Below are 23,303 nucleotides of genomic sequence, written 5' to 3'. Positions count from 1 at the left end.
CTGTCTATGCTTTCCAGGTCAGGGGAGGTCCTATCAGTTGTCCGCTCCAAGCTACTGTGCATAATCGGCGATATAGTTCGTCCGCACGTCGTCTCTGTTGTCGAGATTAGTAGGAATCTATAGATACCGGATAGTAAGCGTAAAGGCGTGCTACGCACTACGTGATGCGGCAGATATTTGGCGGCCTGTGGCGACACCGCTCAAGCTCATGCCTAGACGCACGATTAGTATAAGCGAAGACATATCTGAAGAACAGGCGTGTTCCTAAAGGAGCGAGTGCGGAAACGCGCTGTGTAAACTGAGCGTATTAGATGGACTGCAGGGCGACGGTGCTGTGAGGGCAAGAGCCTACGCGAACGGTATGGGTGGGCTGTAGTTAGAGTAGTGACAGTATTGCAAAGCTTTCCTGGATGTGCATACAATTGCTGATATACTTGACGAGTATTTCATCGTCGTGCTTAATGTTATATTGCTGTATTGACTAGTGCATTCTTCGTTGTTGAAGTTGCCAGTGTTCTTGATCACCATCTCACAGACGAGCAAGTAGGCATGATGTCAATCTAGTAGCTTCGGTTCAGCCCAACGAACCGCTGCACAGCGATAAGTGCGCGATGTTCGTTCAATGCATAGCGACATCATTACGAATTCTTGATCTCCCGATCCAAATTTTGAGCTTGCAGATCCAACGCTAATACTCCCGTCGAACAGCAACGACAAATGTGAATGGATTGCTTTACCCTCTCCAAGCTATGCTATGTATCAGAACTCCTCACACATCCTGCTCCCCTTATAGTTTACTAACACACTTCTCAAGAAGTGCTACCCTGGTATCCAGAATCTACACATACAGCCACATTTCAAACCCCTCCCACGAGCTTACCTATACGCACATCCCTCACTCCTCCCCAACATCCCTCACCCTACAAACCACGCATCCCGCCCCCACCGCTCTCTTGATAACATGCGCATGCGCTACCTTCGCGCCCACACTTCTCGTCCACCGTTCGCTATCCTCCGCATCGCTCGTAAGCTGCTGCTGCAGCGTTGCCGCCACGCTCGCGCTCGCACTTGTCTTCGGCAGCAAACATGAAAGATGGAACGCGTGCCCGCACGCAAAGCCAACAAGCGTGTCCCGGGAAGGTGGAACCGGGTCGTCAGTAAGCGCCTCTTCGTCTGCGGTGGGGAGCGCGAATGGCTTGTGGCAGCCTGTGCAGTGTCCAGGGGGAGCTTCGCCGGCAGGTGGGGCAGGGTCGGGTTGGAGGCCTGACTGGACAGGCGTGTGAGAGGAAGGTGCGGTGGTGGTTGTGTCGTCTTTGGCTATTTTTGCTGCAGTCGGAGGGTCGACGCCTTTGGTCTCGATGTCGAATTTCTTCCCAAGCTTTGTCTTGTCGGACAGTCCTGACTTCTGTTTCTCAAGTGAGGGATCGAAAGAGTCCTCGTCATCGCACGGTATGACTTCAAACTTGACGCCGCGTTTCTGCCCTGCTCGAAGGACGTCCATGCCTGTTGCTACCTCGCCTCTTAGCACCTTGGCCACACCCTCTGATATAGAGTACTGGATCTCGTATTCGCGCACCATCCGACCAATGCCGTCTCTTAAGCCCTCAATTTCAAGGCCCTCAGGTATGCGGCGGACAAGTCGAACAGGATCGATGGCGGTCCCGACTTCTGCGAGTAAGCCGCGGATGAAATGAGGCTTGTCCATCGAGAACTCGAGGAGGTCGTTCCATAGATCTGGGTCGTCCTGTTCTTTTGCGAATGAGATCGCAAAGCTAACGTCGGATAACCTGTCGATGATAAGGTAGAGCGCGCGCTTGGTTTGACCGGTCTTCGAAAGGATGTAGCTAGATTTCGGTTAGTCTTGGAGCAGTCGTAACTTGATAAGAGAAAACTTACACAAGCTCAGGGATGTACTGCCTGCTTTCGCAGATGCTGGTCGCTTTACTGAGGTCGTATGCCTGCGACTCACGCAAGTACCTCAAAAGTAGCTCGCGGTCGTATTCAGCAAACAAGTCAACCATGAGATCGGCGAATTCTTCCGCAATGTGCTTGCCATCCACAGCTAGTCTCCCTGCATTTACACGCTCCCTTGCCGTCCTACCTTTCCGCTCTTGGCTCTCCGGTCTCCACAACGATCTCAGGTAGAAGAACAGGAATGGTTGGAACGATTCGCCTTTCCGCTTCAATTGTTCAACCACCTCAGGCGCAGGCACGTTGCCCCGGGTTGCTTCGTCTGTTAAGACACCAACGGCTTCAGAAGATGACTCTTCTAATTCTGCAAGCGAAGCGGACTCCATCTGCTCTTTCGACACGCGGAGCAGTATGAAACCTGGAATGTCATCTCGTATAGCTTCCACAAGATGGAAGTCCCTTATCAAGCTCATAGCCGCATCCGCGTTCTGGAGTCGAATATAGCAGCGTAGAGCCGCTCGTTGATGCCCTTTAGCCAGATAGAGCTTTGCAAGCGCATCTTGTAATATCCGCCAATCTCGGCCCTGCTCGTTGCCTTCAATCGAATCTTCGGTTATGTCGCCTCCAGCCAATTTACTTTTGATGGCTTCAATAACGATACCTGTGTCGACGAGGTCCGTGTCCCAGGCTTCCAGTAAATGCTTGAAACGTATCCGGTCGTGGATAATATAATGGCCGAGAACGACTTCGTAGATAGTAGAGGGCAGCATAGGCTGCGTTTGCTTCTTAGGCATATAGGGTGCAATCTCATTGAAGCGATCCTTTTCAGCGAACTTCCACACCCAGTGTTCCCATCGTTGCGAAGTGCCTAGCACGCGCCCAGCAACTTTACCAGCTTGTTCCCAATTTCCAGACTTGACCAATTGCTGCACCCACAGGTCGCCTATCCGTCGTTTCTCTTTTTCCACTGCAGAATTTTGATTTGCACGCGTGGCAGATATGGTAGTCTGGGAAGCATCCTCATCGGCGAAGAACTCTTGTAAACTGCCCGGTCTTTGAGGAGTGCTGGCGGGAGAAGTGTCGGAGGCAGTTTGTGTGGCAGCCGCGGCAATTTCTGGGTGGTCCTCAAGAAGCTCCCACGCGTCTTTGTAGTTTTCGTGCTCGACCTCCCAATTGAAGTGGTCCGACAAGTCTCGTTTTATTGCTAGAACGCAATCGTATGGGCTCTGAATGAACACCTTGAGGCCGGGTCCCGCGGCATTTGGATGTGCTTGGGACATTCTCTTTCCTGCAACCGATGCAGATATGTTTCCAGAGGAAGATATCGAGGGTGCCCTCACGTCGGTAGTGCTTGGCATACTAACCATGCTTGCACCAGAGCTAAATATACGGGCAGCTCCTAGGGTTGCGTCCCAAATGCCACCGCCGATCGCTTCGATCGCACTTCTTTGCGCGGGAGTCATGGTCTTCGGATGGGGCACGTATAGCGTCCCGAGATGGTAGTCGGCTGCGGAGAGATTCTCAAACCTGCTTACAGTCAATGAATCTACTTCGACCTCGTCAGAAGTAGCTGCATCAATCAACTTCAGCTCAGGCGAGAGACCGTTGTTGCGCCTATGCATCCCGCGTTTCGGGGTAGTATCTGGAGAAATAGGGTTGTCGTCGTCATCGCGAGTCCGATACGCAAGTACAAGAAGTAAAGAAGGGGTATAGAGCGATATGCCGGAAACAATGCAATCATCGAACCGAAGGCTGTCGTTTCACTGTTAGCATTTGTTGTATCTCCAAGAGTGTGGTACGCACAAATGGATAATCTCGGCGCTTCCCACAGATCTCTCGCCCACCTCCCTACCGACGCCTGCGCCTCCAGGACTGACGTGTACTATCCAAGCCGCATCCCCCCAGCCGACGACCAACTTCTCAAGCTTTCGGTTCTTTTTGGTTGCCTTAGACTTTCCTGAACTGCGGTGATGCGGTAGCGTAGCATCTGATCTCTCTGTTGCATTGCTGCCGTTCATTTTGATGATGGCATCGTCGTCTGACTCTAGCTGTTGATCGTCGACCCACTCCAAGCGCGCCTTCCAGACACCCGCCATCTCTTCCCAGATCTTGCGATTTGGCTTTTCAATGAAGCCTATCCTCTTCCATGCAGCATCGGAATCGGCACTGTCGAGATGCAGATCTGTTCGCATTATTCGAATGCCATGCTCGTTGACCCATGCAACGAATTTTCCGGACAGTGACCACTTTATTGTACTGATGGTGCCTTCACCCGAGTGCAGTATGTTGTCCTTGCCACTGTTGCTCCCCAAACCAATAGCTCCGAGCCAGCCCTGGGCTGTGTGAGCAGCATGACTCGTGTTCGCGTTGGATCGGACGCCCGCTTGCCCGCCGGTCGTGAGGATAAGCTCGCCGGCCAATCCTCCGGAAAGGTATTGTCGATCAGACTTGTATTTGGGCGACAAGGCGACCGCTTGTACCGGACGAGCAAAATTCCGTAATGTAACATCTTTCGGATCGATCAATGATGACACACAGACATGACCATCTATTGACGCAGATGCGATATATATCTGATTCGAAGGGACTGCGGGTACGAGTGGCTGCTGACGAGGCGTGCGCGGAGACTGGCCAGGCGCAGGATGCTGTGGTCGCTGAGGAATTTCGGGAGGATCGATGCTTTTAGTAGGGGAACTTGACTGGAGGATAGGAAGTGGAGGCGGGAACGGCGATATGGACAGGGCGGTGATTGAAGCCGAAGGGTGGGCGTTGTAGTTGCGGAGCGGTTGGTAGGTGGGGATGGCCAGGATGTGCTATTACAGTCAACATGTACGTCTTGAAGCTTGGAGAGCATTGCGACTCACGATGTTTCCATTATGGCTGCCTATAATCTACCTAGAACTCAGCTTGTGCTTTGCGACAGATGAAGGCTTGAAGCCTGTAGCATGCGCCCTACCATTTTGTCGCCAGCTACCAAAAAGGTGCTTGTCGCGTCGCCATTTCTGTACACGGGCGCCAGATTGCTCGTCAGGCGCGTGTATTTGAGCTTCGGCTCCTCGTCTGCATCCTCGTCCTCATCGTCATCTTCACTCTCAGAGTCGTGCGCGGCGGGCTTCCCGTTGCTCACCGTGCGCTCGAGCTTCTGTTCGTCGTGTGCGGCCGCGCTGGGCTCGTCCTGGGTTGATACCGCAGCCATGCCGAATGCATGAGCTGCGGATTGTGTCGAGAAGGCGCCTTGAAAGCTACGGTGACTGTGAGTTTCGAAGCTCGGTGATGCCTGGCAAGCTCACGTAGTTGGATTGTAGATCTCAAGTCACGTCCAATGATGTCGTGTGCCAAGCGATTTACCCCAGGAAGTGCCGCGGCCAGGCCTCGCGGCATCCCCGTCGCCTTAGCTGAACCCACAACTTCCATCGATATGCAACATGACCGGAGAGCTTGTCTAGGGGAGGCATCCATCTACGAGCACACATATCACCTTGGTGTTGCCCGAAATTCTCGCGCAGCACTCCTGGGCATTATCTAGCCAACGAACTACAAGCTTACTATGAATGTGCCCCATCGGAGCACAATGTTTAAGATTAGGGATGACTGTTGTTTACTATGGATGGTACTTCGTTAATCTGATGTGCATTTAATACACCAAGACATTCCTGTCTACTTGTCCGTAACGACGAACCCGACAGTTACGGTTCCAGAAATTTTTCTGGCCGGGCGTTCAGCTACATCCTTTTCTTTCAGCTTGTGACATTCATCCCGATATTGTTGTGGGGTTCATTCCAACGATGGTTAGTCAAGGACATGTGCAATTGCTACGGGACCCGATAGCAGTTTTGTGTGAACAATAGAGGACACCTGGGGCTGGTGAGCAAGCCCAAGATGCAATATCGACCGATATATGACCAAATCTGACCCTGCTAGATTACTTTCAAGAAGCGGTCACCCACGTGAGTGTCGTACTTAACGCCTCACGCTTTTTCAACTGTAGCATGTGTCCGGGTGAATAAGGAGTTCGCTGAGCCATGGATGCTTCATGCCAACCACATCGTGGAGTTATATGAATGGAACGAGTGCAAATGCCAGGACGGAATAGGGCGAATGGTCGGGATTCTGTTGACGTGGCATGTCAGTGTGACCAGACCAAATAGTGGTTGGTATTCATGAGTCTAGGCAGGAGGCGAAACGAGTAATACCTGTCATAGCAGACTGTAGAAGACCAAGCTTGACTTGACCCGAGAGATCCTGAGATATTGAAGGGTATGTGAATATCTGGCTGTCCACCCAAGTGCCGTTAGTTGGCCGCATCCAGATCATGGACTCGCACTGGCTCGGTTTGGAGGGTGTTCTTGCATGATTTCATCAAGGCCCGTTGTGAGGACCCTGGATGGACTGTCCCGTGGTGGGCAGCCCACCGATGGAGCTCTGAATGCGATGACTATATGTTCCGGGAGCTCAGAGAACCCCTGCCACTAGTGGTGCTGATTGAAGCACTAGACGAGATGATAGTCCTAGAAAGCACCTTGGGTTGGTGAGTTTATTGCATTTATGATGTGTTATGCGCTTGTGTCTGACAGATCATTTACTTTGGGCGCGCTGTTGTAGCAATGCGGGTTTCTTCTACCCTGCGACACGTCTCTATTTCAGCCATAAGAGCCCTCATCCCTGGAACAGTCCCCACTCCTTGATATCAAAGCTCTCCAATACCTTCTTTGCTATCTCATCACCTTCCCTCATCAAAGCCGTCTTCTCGCCTGCTCCAGCCTTCTCATACTCGCCCGGATAATGAGGGACATTGATGGTGATCATGATATCCGTACCTTGTTCCTTTAGGCGAAGTAGCAGCAAGTGGATAGCGACAAAGTCGGGAGTCTTGCGCGGCCGGTCTGGCGGCGGGGGAGTCTGGATGAATGAGAGAGTGTGGGCGGGTTTGTTACTAAGTTCATTGTCAGCTTTGCAAAGTGCATGGCGGTCTTTTCATAGCGGTAGCCAGGGTGTGAATGCAGCGGGCACGTGACTCGCTCGTCCCCAATTCGCGTGCACCAACAGCCTAGAAGAGTGAAAACAGCAAACTTACGGCATTCTCGCCATGGAAGCATGCGATTGCTCTAGCATGTTGGTCTCATCGCCCGTGCCGTCGACTAAATCCGTGAAATGATACTGCAGCGCTTCGGCATCTGTGGGTTTCTCCACATACTCCAGGATCTCGAAAATGACGCCGGAATACCCATTCTCGTCTAGATACAGTTCCTGGTGATCAGGTACTTCTCGAATCTGGCTGCGAATAAGTGTTAGCGATGTGGTGGTGGGGGGCGAGAAGGGGAGGTGCGAACCTTGCGTCGCCGTATGCGGTAGGCAGGTCGACGGTGATGGCGCCACCGTAGAGCTCGACTTTTTTGTAGGGCATTTTCGAGGTTTGTGCGTGACTTGTGTGCGTGAGGGTCTAACAAAATGGCTTGTTATCGGTGATGCATGTTCAGGTGCGTGGTTGTGGTGCTTTATATGTGGCGGCTGTGAGGTTCTTGAATTTCTCGAAGTAGCACCGCGTAGGTAGCAATCAGGCAGGCTCAGGCACCATTTGTATGGTTACCTAATTCACCACGCGAGCACTTTGAAACATGAAGTAGGATTATGTAGCATTTTTGAGCCTGTACGACTGGCTGTGGGTATCATTGAAACTTTTGCGTATCCTCTATGTGGTACGTCCCCCGAAAGTTGAGCGCCTTACAATGCAGATGATGATGTAGGCAGCCAGGCAGCACTCTGTGCCCGAACGGCGACTGAGATGCTTCTTGATTGCGAGTCCGCCCGACGCTCTCCCAGACCTGCCCATGCGTTCCCTTTAGGCGTTCCCACCTCCTGCCTATCCGACCTTCCTCCCTCTATTGGCCTGCTTCATGTCGCCATGGCGCGAGCGATGCTCCGAAGCTTTTCCTACGCCGCCACCGCAGTGTTGTCCACCTCCATCAGCGTTGTCGTGCGCTTTCCATTGTCGGTCGCAAGTCCTGCGGCTGCCTCTGCTTCCTTCTGCGAGTACGGCTCTTCCTTCAGTTGCTTGACTCTGCTCGGCTGTCAGTGCCTCCTCGGTCAACAGTGACGGCACCTTCCTCACCTTCGCTTGTGCACCTTGCCCTTGTGGTGGGCCTCAAAGTTGGCCTCGCTCTCAAACCATTTGGCGCACTCTTTGCAGTACCACTGGCCCAGCCCCGGCAGGTCCTCGGTGGCCTTTGCGTCCTTGAAGTGCGAAAGGTGCTTTTCGTCGCGCAGGTCGGCGTGGATCTGGTCGAGATCGCGCGTATGTCGCCGCGTCTTCTTCTTCGAGTTCTCTCCCCCGAATCGCCGGCATCGTGATTATCTTGATTGTCGATGTGCAGATTCGGCCGCGGATGTGGGTCGCGCTCGGAATGGGACGTGCGGCGCGCGCGAGCTGTCTGCAGGTTGACAGAATTTTTCGGAGCCTGCAAACGGGCTTGGCGCTGCAGCAGCAGTGCAGCCTGTGACGACAGCTGGAGCGCGCACTGAGCTTGCGAGTCGCAGTGTCTGGGACGGCCTTGTGTGTGTTATCTGCTGCCAATCAGCCCGTGCGAGGCGGCCAAAAGAAAGGCGCACGCGGGGTCATTCCTCCAAGCTCGCAGCGCTGCCGGGTGACGACATGGCCACAGCCGCCGTCGCCAACTCATGCTGGAGTGCGCCCCAACCGTGATATACATGGCAAAGACAAAGTGCCGCGGCGTGTTCCGCGCACCAGCGCTTCGAGTGCGAAGTGCGCCTTTTGTCGCGGCTTTCGCACGCCCGCACGTGAAACAAGCAACGCGGACGACGGGGAAATCACAGCCGCCTCGCTTTTGCTCTGGCGCCGAGGTAGCTCTATCCGTGCGACCCGCCCGCCAGCCAATCAGCCGAGCTCTGATCTCCATTAGTTAGCGGCCAGGTTGCGGGCCAGCTTCTGACGTTCTTTTCATCCGCCTCTCCGTCTCTCCAACTCTCCACTCCATCCCTTTCACCCACCATGCAGAAGTTCGCGAGGCTTGGCCGTGTCGGCCAGAGTCTTGTCCAACGGAGGCAATTGGCCACCGTCAGCGATGCGCCGCTTTCCAAGAAGGTCGAGATGACCAACTGGGAGAAGGGCCACTACATCAACTACCAGAAGATGAGCGAGAACCTGGGCATAGTGCGCAAGCGTCTCAACCGCCCGCTCGCCTTCGCCGAGAAGATCCTTTACTCGCACTTGGACGACCCTCACAACCAGGAGATCGAGCGAGGCACGAGCTACCTCAAGCTCCGCCCTGACCGCGTTGCTTGCCAGGATGCCACCGCCCAGATGGCAATTCTGCAGTTCATGTCGGCTGGTATGCCCTCCGTGGCCACTCCGACCACTGTGCACTGCGACCACTTGATCGAGGCGCAGATTGGAGGCGCAAAGGATCTGGCTCGCGCCAACGACATCAACAGGGAGGTCTACGACTTCTTGTCCACCTCTTGCGCAAAGTACAACATTGGTTTCTGGAAGCCTGGCTCTGGCATCATCCACCAGATCGTCCTCGAGAACTACGCTTTCCCCGGTGCTCTGCTCATCGGTACCGACTCACACACACCTAACGCCGGTGGTCTGGGTATGGCTGCTATCGGTGTCGGAGGTGCTGACGCCGTCGATGTCATGGCTGGTCTTCCTTGGGAATTGAAGGCTCCCAAGGTGCTTGGTGTCAAGCTGACAGGTAAACTGTCTGGTTGGACTGCTCCCAAGGGTAGGTTCTGTCCGAGCTTTTCCTGTCACCGGAGATCGACCATCTCTAGTGCACAGAGTGCGCGAGTCTAAACAGTGCTGATCATAGCTTTAGACATCATCCTCAAGGTCGCCGGTATCCTCACCGTAAAGGGTGGAACTGGCTACATCGTCGAATACCATGGTCCTGGTACCGAGAGCCTGTCTTGTACAGGCATGGCTACGATTTGTAATATGGGGTATGGTCTTCGCTTCCGCGGTGCTGTACTTGGCTGACGATCCCAAAGTGCTGAAATTGGTGCTACCACATCTTTGTTCCCCTTCAACGACCGCATGTACGACTACCTCGCTGCTACCAAGCGCCAGTCTATCGGTGACTTCTCCCGCGAGTATGCCGCTGAGCTCCGTGAGGACGAGGGTACGCAGTACGACGAGCTCATTGAGATCAACCTGGACGAGCTCGAGCCGCACATCAACGGTCCCTTCACACCCGATCTCGCTACCCCTATCAGCAAGTTCAAGGAGGCTGTCAAGGCCAACAAGTGGCCCGAAGACCTCAAGGTCGGTCTCATCGGTTCGTGCACTAACTCCTCATATGAGGACATGTCGCGCGCCGCTTCGATCGCTGAGGATGCCATGTCCCACGGCATCAAGTCCAAGTCTCTCTTTACTGTCACTCCCGGCTCAGAGCAGATCCGCGCCACCATCGAGCGCGACGGTCAGCTCAAGACCTTTGAGGAGTTCGGCGGCATGGTGCTCGCCAACGCCTGCGGTCCTTGCATTGGTATGTAGTGGATCCTGATACTGATTCCGAGGATGACTTGAATGGTCTTCCCGTGTCATCATTTGATGGCGCCTATGATTTCCATGGCCTTTCTTTCTTTCTTATCTTTGTGTCGACTGCCTTCTTGTAACTATGCTAACTGTTGCATAGGTCAATGGGACAGGAAAGATGTAGCTAAGGGCGAGCCCAACTCCATCATCTCGTCCTACAACCGCAACTTCACCGGACGCAACGATGCAAACCCCGCTACGCACTCTTTCGTGACATCGCCTGACCTTGTCGTCGCGATGTCTATTGCTGGAACGCTCAACTTTAATCCCTTAGTGAGTCTACCCGAAAAACTTCGAGTGGTACCAGGATGGGCGATGCGCTATCCAAACTCTTGACCTCGTCCTTATCTTCCCTCTACGATGTACACAGTACTTGTGCTTGAGGTCTGGGTACCTTGAGTTACCCCAGGTTGCATCGAAATTTTTTCATAGATATTGGCTAACTTAGCATAGACCGATACATTGAAGGATAAGGATGGCAAGGAGTTCAAGCTTAAGGAGCCTACCGGCGACGGTCTCCCCGGTCGTGGGTTTGATGCCGGTTTGGATACGTATCAAGCTCCTCCCGAAGACCGCAGCTCCGTCTCCGTCGCTGTGTCCCCTACCTCGGACCGCCTCCAGCTATTGCAGCCTTTCGAAGCCTGGGACGGAAAGGATATCTCCGAAATTCCAGTGCTAATAAAAACTGTTGGAAAAACGACGACTGACCACATTTCCATGGCCGGTCCCTGGTTGAAATACCGTGGACATCTTGACAACATTTCCAACAATATGCTTATCGGTGCCATCAGCGCCGACAGCGGCGAGGCAAATAAGATCAAGAACAACCTCACTGGCGAGTACGACGCCGTCCCGGCTGTTGCCCGTGACTACAAGAAGAACGGCATAAAGTGGGTTGTCATCGGCGACTGGAACTACGGCGAGGGCTCTTCCCGTGAACACGCTGCTTTGGAGCCCAGGCACTTGGGAGGTATTGCTGTCATCACCCGATCCTTCGCTCGTATCGTAAGTAGTACTTTCCGCAGACAAAAGGAAACTTTACTGACCTCGCACAGCACGAGACCAACTTGAAGAAGCAGGGTATGCTTCCCTTGACCTTCAGCGACCCGGCCGATTACGAGAAGGTTGGCCCCAACGACAAGGTCAGCATCGCTGCTACCGAGCTCGCCCCCGGCAAGCCCATTACCCTCACCGTCCACCCCGCGGACGGCAGCAAGTCTTTCGACATCAAGCTGTCGCACACCTTCAACGAGGGCCAGATTGAGTGGTTCAAGAACGGCAGTGCGCTCAACACCATGGCTAAGAAGTCTGGTAAATAAATGCATCATGGCAAGAATTTTGGGACATGACATGTGAATCTGGGGATGTACATATTAAGGCTAGCAGCGCCTGGATAAACCGCTGATGGTGAAGAATGAAGTCACGAAGTCTGGGAAAGAAGAAAGTTGGATTGTGATTGGTCGTCACGAACACGAAATGGGCTGGTGGCAGAGCGTTTGATATCATACCGGCTCGGCAAGTTCGGGTCTGGACTGTACTTTTTATGGTGTTTAGCATGCTATCTTTGAAATTAATCTGCGGCATTACTTCACCAAACAATCACAATATCTTCGGTTTCAAGCGGAAGCTGATTACTTGCGCTACAAAAAGCGTCATTCAAGCGGTACGCTGTAATCAAATCATGCTGAGGCACAAAGAGCACAATTTCATTACGTGGCGTATCAAAGCGGTCTTTTGTGATATTTTCAATTCAACTCTCTCTTGACATTAGGTTCCGCATTCTACTGACGCCGTGGCACTACCTGAGACTAACGCCCGTTGCGCGCGGCACGTTCGCGCTAATGGTCGCCCCAACAACCATCGCGAAAACAAACTTTCACCAACGCAACTCCACCGTCCTGGAGTCGAACTGCGCACCAAATTCTGATATCACTACCCATATACACAATGGCGCGTCTTCGGAAGCCTAGCCCTACGGAGCAGGTCATATTTATACCACCACCTACACCCACCACGCGATCCACCCGAACCAGTCCCCGCAAGACTATGTGCAAATCGCCCTCGACCCGCAAGTTGCGATATACTTCGCCAGAAGACTCAGATGAAGGCTCATTCCTTGTTCCGAAAGCTCCCATAAATCAGTCGCCGGTTAGGAAACAGCGTGTGCTACGGCCAATGGCAAGCAATGCGAGTCTGGTACAGAGGCCCAGTACTGAGAGCCTGCGCAGCTTGGTAGCAACGCCGGATAAGGATAGGAGGCCGAGGAGGCCGCTGAGAGACGGTGGTAGCGCGGCAAATCATCTGTACTCGAAGACTTTGGCGAAAATTGTGGCGAGGAAGAAGGGACCATTGAACATTGCACCATCAGAGTTCGAGGGGACAGTCGTGGATGAGAGGGACGTTGAGCAGAGCATTGTATGTGGAGATACCAATGAAGCAAATGATGAAGACAAGGAGAATACGCCGAAGAAAGAAAAGAGTGACGACGATGTAGACGACGAACCTGTGGTGGACGCGAGGAGGAGGCGCAAGCAGCCCCGAGCGAGAAGGAGGGTAGTCTCCGATTCTGAGGAGGATGAGGACGAAAACTACGATGATGCTGTGATGTCCCAGCACACACAGACTCCAGTTCCAGAGCCTGCATGGAAACCTTCCGTGGCCATGCCACCTCCACCACTAGTATCGAACAGGCCCCCGTTTCGAAAGGGTCATAGCATTATCTCAAATTGGGCACAAGACGTCATTGACTTGACGGAGTCTCCAGAACCGCAATCGTCTTTCGCAATTCCCCCCACCTGCTCGAGCACGCACCGCTTCTTTTGCCGCTTCGTCTCGTACAAGCAGCAGGACGTCGAACCGTGCAGATGACGTTCTGATCTAGTGAGTTCATCCTTTTCTTTTGTGCGTACAGAGATTGACTTCGTTCAGCTCCCCAACTCCTACGAAACAGCGCTCACCTTGCAAGGCCCCTCCTTTAGCGCGCCCAAGCACGCCGACTCAGTTACTTAGTCCCTCGAAACTTGCCTCTCCATCGAAGAAAAATGCTCGAATACCGAACTCGGTGAACCTGCGACCTAGTATCGATGCGTTCTGGGACCCGGAAATAGTCAATGACCACGTTGACAAATTCTCGCCTTCGAAGCCGCTGCTTTCGCCACGCAAACAGAACCTCTTCAAGCAGCTCGAGAAGCAGACGAATTCCATAACTCTATCCGACGATGACAGCGACTCGATTCCATCCCCCCACAACTTCGCCACGTAAGAAGAAAGCAAAGTCTCCTACGAAGAAAGCATCTGCAGAAGCCTGTTCGCCCACGGTAGCGGTCCTGCGTGCCCAACGCAAAGATTTCGCAGCCCGCAAACATGCAATGGCCGAAGCCTTCCTTGCCGAGGTAGACGCAGCTATTACAAACGGCCGTATCGCCGAACTATCTAGCAACAGTGGTGGCATAAAGCTCGTCTGGTCCAAGACTCTCAAGACTACCGCTGGCCGTGCCAACTGGCGTCGCGAGCAGATCCGCCTTCGCAGCGGTCCTCTTCCATCCGATACGCGCGTCGAAATTCGGCACTACTGCTCTATCGAGCTTGCCGAAAAGGTCATCGACAACGAGGAGAGGCTGTACAACGTGCTTGCGCACGAGTACTGCCACCTCACCACCTTTATGATTAGCGAGGTCCGGAATAATCCGCACGGTGCGGAGTTCAAGTCATGGGGCGCGAAAGTCACGGCCGCGTTCAAAACGAGGGGCATAGAAGTTACCACCAAGCACTCGTACAAGATCGACTACAAATACATTTGGGAGTGCGTTGCCTGCGGCTACGAGTTCAAGCGGCACAGCAAGTCCGTTGACCCTGTCCGTCACTCGTGCGGCCGGTGCAAAGGTTTGCTAGTGCAGACTAAACCTTGTCCTCGCGGTGGCGCTGTCGATAAGGACGGGAAGAAGCAAAGTGGCGAGTATCAGGTCTTTGTCAAGGAGAACTTTTCCAGGGTAAAGAAGGAGATGGATCGTAGGGGAGAAGAGACGGCCATGGGGAAGGTTATGGCAGCAGTTGCGAAGGATTACAAGAAGATGAAGGCGGCGAAGGCGAAGGAAGTCGAGAGTCAAGTGGACGACTTGGAGGCTGCGATCGAGGGACTGATGATATGAATTCGAACACGGTCGACTCTTGATGATTTTCTATGGGCTGGCGTTCGGAGCTGGGCTTAGGGGCTTCTTCAGCCCTCATTTCTGCTCGACTTGGGTAAATGTGCATGTTCCCAAAAGCATTATCTCTGCGCTTTCAACCGTCTTTTCGATAATAATGATTGCGACGTCTCTCTCCTCACTGTAAGATGATTGGGCTGTTGATGTGTTGAATGCAAACCACAGTGCGCTCACCGAGCGTTCTCAACGGACCTGAAGATTTGGTTGTAGGCCGAAAAGCAAAGTATTGTTTCATGCGTCGCAACATTGGAGTGGTGTTGTACGAATTCACCAAGCTGAAAACGAGCTAGTCCCAATTTCCGAGCCAATGACGTATCATCCCAATGCGGTCTCTAATAACCGAGCAGGGGCAATGCTCCACCACGCGTCGACGGCGATCCAAAGGCTCCGTACACATGTTCGCTTGCTCGCAGTAACACTTGGCTAGGCACTGTAGGAAATGCCACCAAGCACAAAGCGATCCCCTGGGCACGAAGACGTCTTGGCTTCAAATACATACCAACCGACGCTCGCTTTCCCTCGAATAACCACCGTTTATGCATCTGTACCCCATACTTACAGGGGTAATCACAGGGCCACCCTGTCTAGTGTTGCACAAATTCGTCAAGTACCGGGAAATTTATTCCCCACCGGCGGCACTTATACGAGGGGTTACACCGTCAACTCGAAACACGCGGTCGAAACACATCAAAAGAATAGGGCCGATGCTTGATAATTCGCGGAACAACAATCTCTATAGTGCTCGGTGCAGTTCGGGCGGACACTGCGGAAGCTCAACGTACATAGGGGACGCAGTATAAGATGACTTGGCTTCCCAAGCTTTTTATGTCCCACCCGCGGTCTTGCACTCTCTACAATCCTTTCGATTCTTTCTCTACCCACCGGTGTATATCTTCAACATGAAGTTCTCCACTTCTCTAGTCTCCTTGGCGTTGGCTGCCTCAAGCGCCTTCGCTGCTCCCCTTGATGCTACCCGTACCGTTGAGAAGCGTGACACGACCATCTCTTGCGACTCTTGGGGCTCCCTCCAGACTGGTGGCTACACCATCTACCACAACAACTGGGGAGCGTCTGCTGCCACCTCTGGTTCTCAGTGCACTTACTTCAAGTCACTGAGCGGCAGCACCGTCGCTTGGTCCACGAAATGGTCCTGGGCTGGTGGCTCATACAATGTCAAGAGTTATTCCAACGTAGCTCTCGAGAACGTCAACAAGCAGCTGTCCGCTGTTTCCTCTATTCCTTCCGTCTGGAAGTGGTCGTAAGTATCATCCTTGAAGAGATCCAGATGCGATTGACCTAACATGATGTGCAGGCAAACCAGCAGCGGCACTCCCGTCGCCGACGTCGCCTACGACCTCTGGCTCGCCCCCACTTCCGGCGGCTCGAACGCCTACGAGATCATGGTCTGGCTCGGCGCCTACGGAGGTGCTGGTCCTATCTCCTCCACCGGCAGTGCCATTGCCACCGTCACGATCGGCGGTGCTAGCTACAAGCTGTTCTACGGCCTCAACGGCAGCGTCAAGGTGTACTCCTTTGTTGCCTCCAGCACCAACAGCAACTTCAATGGCGACCTCAACCTATTCTTCAAGTACCTTACCAGCAGCCAGGGTGTGCCCTCCAATTACTACATCACCTCGCTCCAGGCTGGTACCGAGCCCTTCACTGGCTCGAACGTCGTTCTTACCACCTCTGCGTACAGCATCTCCGTTAAATAAGACGCTTTTTGGAGAAAACTTTCTTTGTATATATTGGCTGATGCCATCCTGAACATATTTCTACTTCATTAGCGTAGTGCAAGACATATAAGTTGTCCACCAGAGCTGTTGCTGCCGTGAATAATAGCCCACCCCGTATGCCATCTATGAGGATCTAGCGGTTTATCGCGATAACGGCACTTCTGCTCTTTTGACCATGAATCGCTCTCCAATAACGACCCATTGCGCAACAGTAAATGCGAAGCGCATGGCATTAGCGTTCTTCAATTTGAAAGCTTTCTCAACCAGCCCTTCGACCTTGTCCCACGCGATGAATCCAAGTCTCTTTACTCTTTCTCTGGTCAGCAGTCCAGAAAGCAACTTGTGCAATGGGCCATTCTCCGGATAAGTTGTCGGCGCAGAGTATGGCTTCAATCCGGGTCAGTACGCGCTACGTATTTGCGAAAATAGCATACTTACGTGTTTCTTCCTCTTGTACAACTCATCCGTGATGAATGGCTTACTCGCCTCCCTCAAAATCCACTTCTCGGTAAACCTTTGTTCCTCACTATCCCATCTTATTTTGACACTCGGTGGCAGAGCGTTCACGTACTCAGTCAGATGGTGATCTAAAAAGGGCGTCCGAGCCTCGATCGAGTGAGCCATTTCCGTCCTGTCACCCAGGCATGAGAGAAAAATGTTGGAAAGATGGCCTTTCTGCCAGACATACAATGCTGAGTGAAGCGGATGCCACTCGGACATGATCTTGTCTCTAGCGCGCCCATCTATCGAGTGCGCGCTTGTGAGCTGTGGATCGCAGGTTGCGTAGCACTTCGTCCAGTCTGCAAAGAGCGTGTCCGGGGAGAAAGCTGCCATTGACGACACGGTCGTGATATCGTTCAGCATACGTCGAGGCAGCGATTGTCCACGATCGGAACCATCGGCACCGATAGAGTTGTAGTAAGCGCGATTCTCCTCTTCGGTCTTGATACACTGTGTTTTTCGCGTTTCCTCCGGTAGCGGGTTCGAGTATGCGAGGTCTTGCTCGCGAAGATAGTCAGGTAAATACATCGGATAGCCACCAAATTGTTCGTCTGCACCCTCCCCAGTGAGAACTACCTTGAAGCCCAGCTCTTGCGGTACCTCAGACAGAGCATATTTTCCAACATAATTCAAGTCCGGATTGTGGTGTTCGCAGTGCCAGGTGGCATCTTCAAAACGTGCGGCAAGTTCTGCCTCGTTCATGTGCTTCTTGTAGTACTTTACACCTAGGTAATCTGCTGTTCTATTCGCTATGGCAGACTCGTCAAAGCCGCTGTTTTCATCGAATGCGATACTGAAGCAACTGACGCGCTCTGTCTCGTTGTCGTTGCCCATGCGTTCTCCTTGCTCTTTGACGAGGTGCGTCACCATACCGGCAATCACTGATGAGTCGATGCCGCCACTGAGGTAGACGCCGACCGGAACGTCGGCTCGGAGTCGAATGCGTATGGCTTCCAACATCTGGGATCTCACACCTTCAATCATTTCTTCGTTGGATCGTGGATCTGATTGAGTCTACTCTGGTCAGATTACCGCTTCTGACAGGAAGATGTGTATTACCTTGAGCGGGTATTCCATGTCCCAATACGCACGCGACTCTGTGCTGTCGAAGGATTGGCAGATGATATAGTGGCCGGGCCGCAACTAACTTGATCAGTCGAAATCATAAATTATCTACTTCCGTTCCATACTTTTTTCACGCCTTTAAAGATAGTCCTCGCATCATGATTCCACCCCGCCTCTTTCAAGCTCGCAACGTCCCACTCCGGTTCCCATCCCAGCGGCAAGAAAGCTTTCGCTTCAGCAGCAACTAGCAGTTTGACTTCTATAAAAGTGTAGAACAACGGCTTAATGCCATAGCGATCTCTTGCTGCAATGAAAGTCTGTGTTCGTGCGTCATAGATGCAGAGCGCGAATTCTCCGCGCAGCTTGGACAGAAACGATAACCCGTAGTATTTGTACAGCGCGATTACAATCTCGCAATCGCTGTGGCCTTTGAAGGAATAATTTGTCTTCTCGACCAGGGATGTACGTAATGAGTCGAAGTCGTAGAGCTCGCCGTTGACAACAGCATGCACGGTGTCTTCCTCATCGTGGAATGGCTGCGCGCCATCTGGGGACAGATCGTTGATAGCCAGTCTTACGTGACCGAGCGCTATATGCAATGTCAGTGAAGATGACCGAAAGGACGTACATGATCGATTCGAAGGATAGCTAGGATAATGTACCAACTTTATGGTCCGAGCTAATCCATTGGCCTCTGGAATCAGGCCCTCTATGCTTGATCAATTCGAGACTCTCATCTAGCTGCTTTGGCCATGTTTTTGGATTGCTGAGACAGCCAGAGGCTTCCCTTTTTGCGTGGTCGAGGCTGACGATGCAGCTGATGCCACACATGTTCCAGCTGTTGCAATTAGAAAACAGAGAGTCATGTGCAAGACAATCTGCATATGCAGTTTGGGTATTTCGGTGCCGATTCAAGGCTCAATGACGTATTGATGATCCTTCGTGGAATAGCGACGGCGGGAGTCCGTTACGAGCTAGCACCCGCATCATCCTTAGTGTCTCCTTTTGTTGAAGCATTCCCTCGTAGTATGAATCGCCTCGAATGGTTAATGATAGTTACAAAGAAGAACTTATCCGGCCAACATGGCCTGCGAAGTAAATCACGACAACGATCTCCGATTACAAAGCTCGCTAACATCTACTGTTTAGGTGAGCTTAGCAAGAGGTCATCGGTCCACCGCTGCATTGTTTCTCAGGTCACCCCAAGAAAAGAATGAGCGCCAATCCCTCTTTTTAGGACCTTCTTCAGACCATGCTGAGGAGGCATTGTCTTATAGTCTGACTTGACGGAAGTGAGCAACGCAACCGCCTTAAAGCAGACCGGACGCGTCGCTGCGATGATGCGGTCCAGCTGAATAACAACATCAGAAGTTAGGAAAGCGGATTGCGGCCCAGACATAGTCCCTTTAGCCATGTCAATCGCCCGCATGCTGCGAGGTATGTGGCAGCTAATGTGTGTTGCCACGGTACCCAGAAAGCCGCCAACGGTTGGAGATGTGCGCGTTCATCCGGAGTTTCTTCATGTTCATAAATAAGATGAAAGTTCGAAGGCACTCAAGGGAAGAAGCCTGTATGGTCAATTGTACTGGACCACTGTTGAGTAAAAGCGGATTGGGAGAAGCGTTGAGTTTTGCCCTGAAGACACGGAGGGGATGAACTGAAACATCGCGTTGGTGATGCAAGACATGACAGCAGCACCGTCCTCGCCCTCGACCATGTTTCAGAGCAACTAGAGAGGGCTTATCCTTATCTTTTGTTTATATTCTCATGCGTCATCTTCTAGAGAAACTTCTTGGGTGGGCTGTCTTCGAGAACTCCTCGTTGCCACCAATCTCAATTGGGACATGGTCTTTGTCTCTGCACCACTAACGTCCTTCTACATCAAATTCGAAGCACAAGTCGAACCAACTTTCTGGGTCAATGTTGGGACCAGAAACATCGCACAGGTGGCATTCTTAAACCATGATCGAGTATGCGTTGCGTATGAAAGTGCTCTTGGAGCGGCCCGAGCCGCAAACCGAGTCAGGCGCAGTTGCCGAATCAGAGCTGCGCTGTCAGGACTGGCACAACGATTTCCAACACCAAAAATCCGCGAATATGGCAGCTGACCTGTTACGAAATTTACCCAAAGATGCGCCTGCTAAGGCGAAACCAGAATTGCAATATGCAGATGTGAGTGTTGCACCAAGGTCAAAATCACGGGCGAAGGCGCTGACAATCGACCAGGTCGCTGTAACAGCCACAGCAAAAGAATTCGCGGGAATATACCGCAATAAGCAGTACCATGCGCCCGACTTCCCGGCTGTACTGGACCGTGCCTCAGAAGCCAATGTGAAGAAGGTCATGCTTACCGGAATGTCTCTCTCGGATGCCCAGTTTAACGCCGATATCGCCCGATCAAGGCCAGATCAATGCAGCATCACTGTAGGCGTGCACCCATACCACGCTCAAGAGCCTTACGCCAACGGAAGCGATGGTAGCGAATACTTCTCGGCCATGGCAAAGACGATCGCCGACCTGCAAGCAGAAACGCCCGTGCTGGTGTCGGCGTTTGGGGAGCTGGGCTTGGATTACGATCATCTGGAGTGGGCGAGCAAAGATGTGCAGATTCGGTGCTTCAAAGACCAGCTCGAATTGCTTGTGAAAGAGAAATACGACCTGCCTCTTTTCTTGCATTGTCGCGCATCCTTCGATGACTTTGTCGCGGTTATTGAACCGTATCTTGCTCAGTTACCTCGTAGAGGGCTGGTGCATTCATTCGTCGGCAGCTCGACGCAGATGATGAAGCTCACGGACATGTGCTTCGACGTAAGTGTCAACGGCTTCAGCTTCAAGGACCGAGAATCACTGGAGATGGTTGCAGCGGTGCCGCTAGAGCGGCTGCAGCTTGAGACGGATGCGCCGTGGGGTATCATTCAACCAAGCTCAGAGGCTGCGAAGAATTATCTTTTGAACGCGGCGCCGCTGCCGGTGAGCAAGAAGAAGGACAGATTCCAAACCGGTATGATGGTCAAGGAGAGGAATGAGAGCTGTGCCATGAGTCAGGTTGCTTTTGTGGTAGCGGGTGTGAAAGGATTGGGTGTCGATGAAGTGGCACAGGCTGCATGGCAGAACAGTACGGCAATGTTTCGCCTGGACAGCTGATAACAAATATGTAAGCACTCATCTATTCTTGAAGATGTATTTCTCTTACTTTATGTGGACTGAATTGAAGCTCAAACGTCACTTGTGATGTCTTATGTCCGGACCTCTGTTCGCGAAAACATCTTATCGATAAGCTACGAAGTTTTTAGGAAGTCGCGGGGTCGTTCTAGACACACTACAAACAACCCATCATGCCTCCTGTCGACAGCGATTCCTCTGACGAAGGCGAGGATTATACCGAAACCAACACTCTCCTAGGCTACGCGTCGCAGAGTGCATCTGGAGACGCCATCTCTCACCTGGGTGGTTCTCCGGTATGGCTAACTTCTCATTACCCTTGCAGGAGCTGCGCGTTAACGTGAATGTTAGGCATGGATCGATGAAAAGACGGCTCCTTCGGGTGCATTGGCAAAATGTAGAGTCTGCAACGGGCTTCTCACGCTTCTACTCGAGCTCAACGGCGACCTCCCCGAGCACTTTCCTGGCCATGAGAGACGGCTGTATATATGGAGCTGTCGTAGGAAGACCTGCAGGCGGAAGGAGGGCAGTGTGAGGGGTATACGAGGCGTGAGATTTGCGAAGGGCTGCAGTAAGGTTGCACAGAAGAAGATGGAGAAGAAAGTAGTCAAGCAAGAGGAGCCACAGCCGCAACTTGGCGAATCTTTATTCGGAGTCAAAAGCGTTGGAAATACTGGAGCAGCAGCAAATTCGTTCGCGAACCCGTTTTCAGCGGGCTCTAATGGGGCAGCACCGGTGAACCCGTTTGCTTCAGGCGGCGCCAGCGCAATCCCTTTTGCGAGCGCACAGCCGCTATCGAAGCCTACGCCAGGAGAGGGTAAGGATGTGGCTTCGACAACACTGCCTGAAACATTTGCATCAAAGGTTCGCGTCTCGTCACCACCTCCGTCGGCGCAGCCCGCGCGACCGCACGAACCATGGCCAGCAGAGTCAGAGTTCCCTCCTGCATACCCATGCTACTACCTCGATGCCGAGTATGAGACACTAGATGCACCCTCCACCCCCCAGATACCTGCGAACGCGCGGATGGATGTAGACGTTGAGGGTGGTTACAGCGGCGGGGGCAAAGAAGACAAGGAAATATTCGAGAGCTCGCTCGACAAGACGTTTCAAAAGTTCGCAGACCGCGTCGGACAAAACCCCGAGCAAGTCATCCGGTACGAATTCCAAAGCAAACCGTTGCTATACAGCGACGCCGATGCTATAGGCAAGCTTCTAGCCGCACACTCAGAATATGGGTCATCTTCAAATGCAAAAGTCACTACCGCGGGCTCCAGAGGAGGGTCAGGGATGCCGAGGTGTCAGAACTGTGGTGCTGAGCGTGTGTTTGAGGTGCAGCTTACGCCCCATGCTATCACGGAGCTTGAGGCTGACGAGACGAGTATTGATGGTATGGAATGGGGTACTATTATATTTGGTACTTGTAGCAAGGATTGCAAGCCCAGTGACGTGCCTGAGGGTGAGGTTGGGTATGTGGAGGACTGGATCGGTGTGCAGTGGGAGGAGGTTGCGAAGAACCACTGAGAGTAACTGTTGTCATTCGGTCCAACCATTTGCCCATCCTAGCAGTACTTTTTCGAATGATACCCGCTCGAGAGCTGAGGTCGCTCCCGCTTTTGGTTCAATCTTGCCACGCCGCTTCTCCCATGTACGATTGCAGCCTCAAAGCGTGAGATACGAGCAATATGTGACGGCTGTTGAAGTACGCGAGTCACTGGTGCATCGTGGGGACAGCACCGATCCTCCCCGAAGTTCGAACCCCAACGAACATGTATCTCGCACATCATTCGCGTGACATTCAACGACTTTATCACTACCACAACGAACCTGCCCCGATCACGCACATTATCTCCCCTCGGTCGGCGAGGGCCGGGAGGGGGGCGGGTGGGAGGAAGATCACTGCAAGGGCATGGCATGATCTTAAGGTGCATGCTGCCAGTAAAATGAGCTGGGGTGTGCCGGTCACCAACGAGCATGTGGAGTCGCACTTCAACATAAGGGCCGAGACCGCCACGTACCCGAGACCGCCGCCTACCCGAGAGCGAGACTGACGCGTGTTGGACCAGGAATGTCCCCCACAAATCCGCGAAGCCTTGGTTCGTGTACCCTCGAGAGGCTGGCGCGAATTCGCCGCCTTTGCCGGTCCAGAGTTTCCCACACTAACCGCGT

The 23,303-nt window shown here is 52.8% G+C and overlaps 10 protein-coding genes across 10 annotated transcripts; 6 read left to right on the top strand and 4 right to left on the bottom strand.

Moving 5' to 3' along the window:
* Nucleotides 1-895: 895 nt before the first annotated feature.
* VPS41 (Vacuolar protein sorting-associated protein 41) lies at nucleotides 896-5,107 on the bottom strand (the record flags this gene model as incomplete). Its single annotated transcript, XM_056218482.1, has 5 exons — nucleotides 896-1,844; nucleotides 1,897-3,663; nucleotides 3,715-4,724; nucleotides 4,776-4,802; nucleotides 4,868-5,107. 5 exons carry the CDS (start codon nucleotides 5,105-5,107, stop codon nucleotides 896-898), a joined length of 3,993 nt encoding a protein of 1,330 aa, XP_056067747.1.
* Nucleotides 5,108-6,567: 1,460 nt separating this feature from the next.
* On the bottom strand, nucleotides 6,568-7,315 carry N0V89_009732 (uncharacterized protein; the record flags this gene model as incomplete). Its single annotated transcript, XM_056218481.1, has 3 exons — nucleotides 6,568-6,844; nucleotides 6,986-7,186; nucleotides 7,242-7,315. 3 exons carry the CDS (start codon nucleotides 7,313-7,315, stop codon nucleotides 6,568-6,570), a joined length of 552 nt encoding a protein of 183 aa, XP_056067746.1.
* Nucleotides 7,316-7,842: 527 nt separating this feature from the next.
* On the bottom strand, nucleotides 7,843-8,588 carry N0V89_009731 (uncharacterized protein; the record flags this gene model as incomplete). The annotated part of the gene is made up of 3 exons (XM_056218480.1): nucleotides 7,843-7,969; nucleotides 8,021-8,234; nucleotides 8,585-8,588. 3 exons carry the CDS (start codon nucleotides 8,586-8,588, stop codon nucleotides 7,843-7,845), a joined length of 345 nt encoding a protein of 114 aa, XP_056067745.1.
* A 329-nt stretch (nucleotides 8,589-8,917) lies between these two features.
* On the top strand, nucleotides 8,918-11,784 carry ACO1 (Aconitate hydratase mitochondrial; the record flags this gene model as incomplete). The annotated part of the gene is made up of 6 exons (XM_056218479.1): nucleotides 8,918-9,653; nucleotides 9,747-9,870; nucleotides 9,919-10,415; nucleotides 10,566-10,738; nucleotides 10,919-11,470; nucleotides 11,521-11,784. 6 exons carry the CDS (start codon nucleotides 8,918-8,920, stop codon nucleotides 11,782-11,784), a joined length of 2,346 nt encoding a protein of 781 aa, XP_056067744.1.
* A 628-nt stretch (nucleotides 11,785-12,412) lies between these two features.
* On the top strand, nucleotides 12,413-13,727 carry N0V89_009729 (uncharacterized protein; the record flags this gene model as incomplete). Its single annotated transcript, XM_056218478.1, has 2 exons — nucleotides 12,413-13,323; nucleotides 13,475-13,727. The coding sequence occupies 2 exons, from the start codon at nucleotides 12,413-12,415 to the stop codon at nucleotides 13,725-13,727; spliced, it is 1,164 nt and encodes a 387-aa protein (XP_056067743.1).
* Nucleotides 13,728-13,833: 106 nt separating this feature from the next.
* On the top strand, nucleotides 13,834-14,613 carry N0V89_009728 (uncharacterized protein; the record flags this gene model as incomplete). Its single annotated transcript, XM_056218477.1, has 1 exon — nucleotides 13,834-14,613. One exon carries the CDS (start codon nucleotides 13,834-13,836, stop codon nucleotides 14,611-14,613), a length of 780 nt encoding a protein of 259 aa, XP_056067742.1.
* Nucleotides 14,614-15,569: 956 nt separating this feature from the next.
* N0V89_009727 (uncharacterized protein) lies at nucleotides 15,570-16,385 on the top strand (the record flags this gene model as incomplete). The annotated part of the gene is made up of 2 exons (XM_056218476.1): nucleotides 15,570-15,928; nucleotides 15,983-16,385. 2 exons carry the CDS (start codon nucleotides 15,570-15,572, stop codon nucleotides 16,383-16,385), a joined length of 762 nt encoding a protein of 253 aa, XP_056067741.1.
* A 162-nt stretch (nucleotides 16,386-16,547) lies between these two features.
* Nucleotides 16,548-19,401, bottom strand: N0V89_009726 (uncharacterized protein; the record flags this gene model as incomplete). Its single annotated transcript, XM_056218475.1, has 6 exons — nucleotides 16,548-16,793; nucleotides 16,845-17,921; nucleotides 17,967-18,050; nucleotides 18,098-18,561; nucleotides 18,783-18,810; nucleotides 19,294-19,401. The coding sequence occupies 6 exons, from the start codon at nucleotides 19,399-19,401 to the stop codon at nucleotides 16,548-16,550; spliced, it is 2,007 nt and encodes a 668-aa protein (XP_056067740.1).
* A 533-nt stretch (nucleotides 19,402-19,934) lies between these two features.
* On the top strand, nucleotides 19,935-21,116 carry N0V89_009725 (uncharacterized protein; the record flags this gene model as incomplete). Its single annotated transcript, XM_056218474.1, has 1 exon — nucleotides 19,935-21,116. The coding sequence occupies one exon, from the start codon at nucleotides 19,935-19,937 to the stop codon at nucleotides 21,114-21,116; it is 1,182 nt and encodes a 393-aa protein (XP_056067739.1).
* A 191-nt stretch (nucleotides 21,117-21,307) lies between these two features.
* Nucleotides 21,308-22,658, top strand: N0V89_009724 (uncharacterized protein; the record flags this gene model as incomplete). The annotated part of the gene is made up of 2 exons (XM_056218473.1): nucleotides 21,308-21,430; nucleotides 21,486-22,658. 2 exons carry the CDS (start codon nucleotides 21,308-21,310, stop codon nucleotides 22,656-22,658), a joined length of 1,296 nt encoding a protein of 431 aa, XP_056067738.1.
* Between the last annotated feature and the right edge of the window lie 645 nt (nucleotides 22,659-23,303).

The sequence above is a fragment of the Didymosphaeria variabile genome, assembly GCF_027946475.1.
Source record: "Didymosphaeria variabile strain IMI 356815 chromosome Unknown scaffold_7, whole genome shotgun sequence".
Lineage (NCBI taxonomy): Eukaryota > Fungi > Ascomycota > Dothideomycetes > Pleosporales > Didymosphaeriaceae > Didymosphaeria > Didymosphaeria variabile.
The sequence above is the reverse complement of the archived record's forward strand: the minus strand, read 5'-3'. Positions and strand labels throughout refer to the sequence as shown.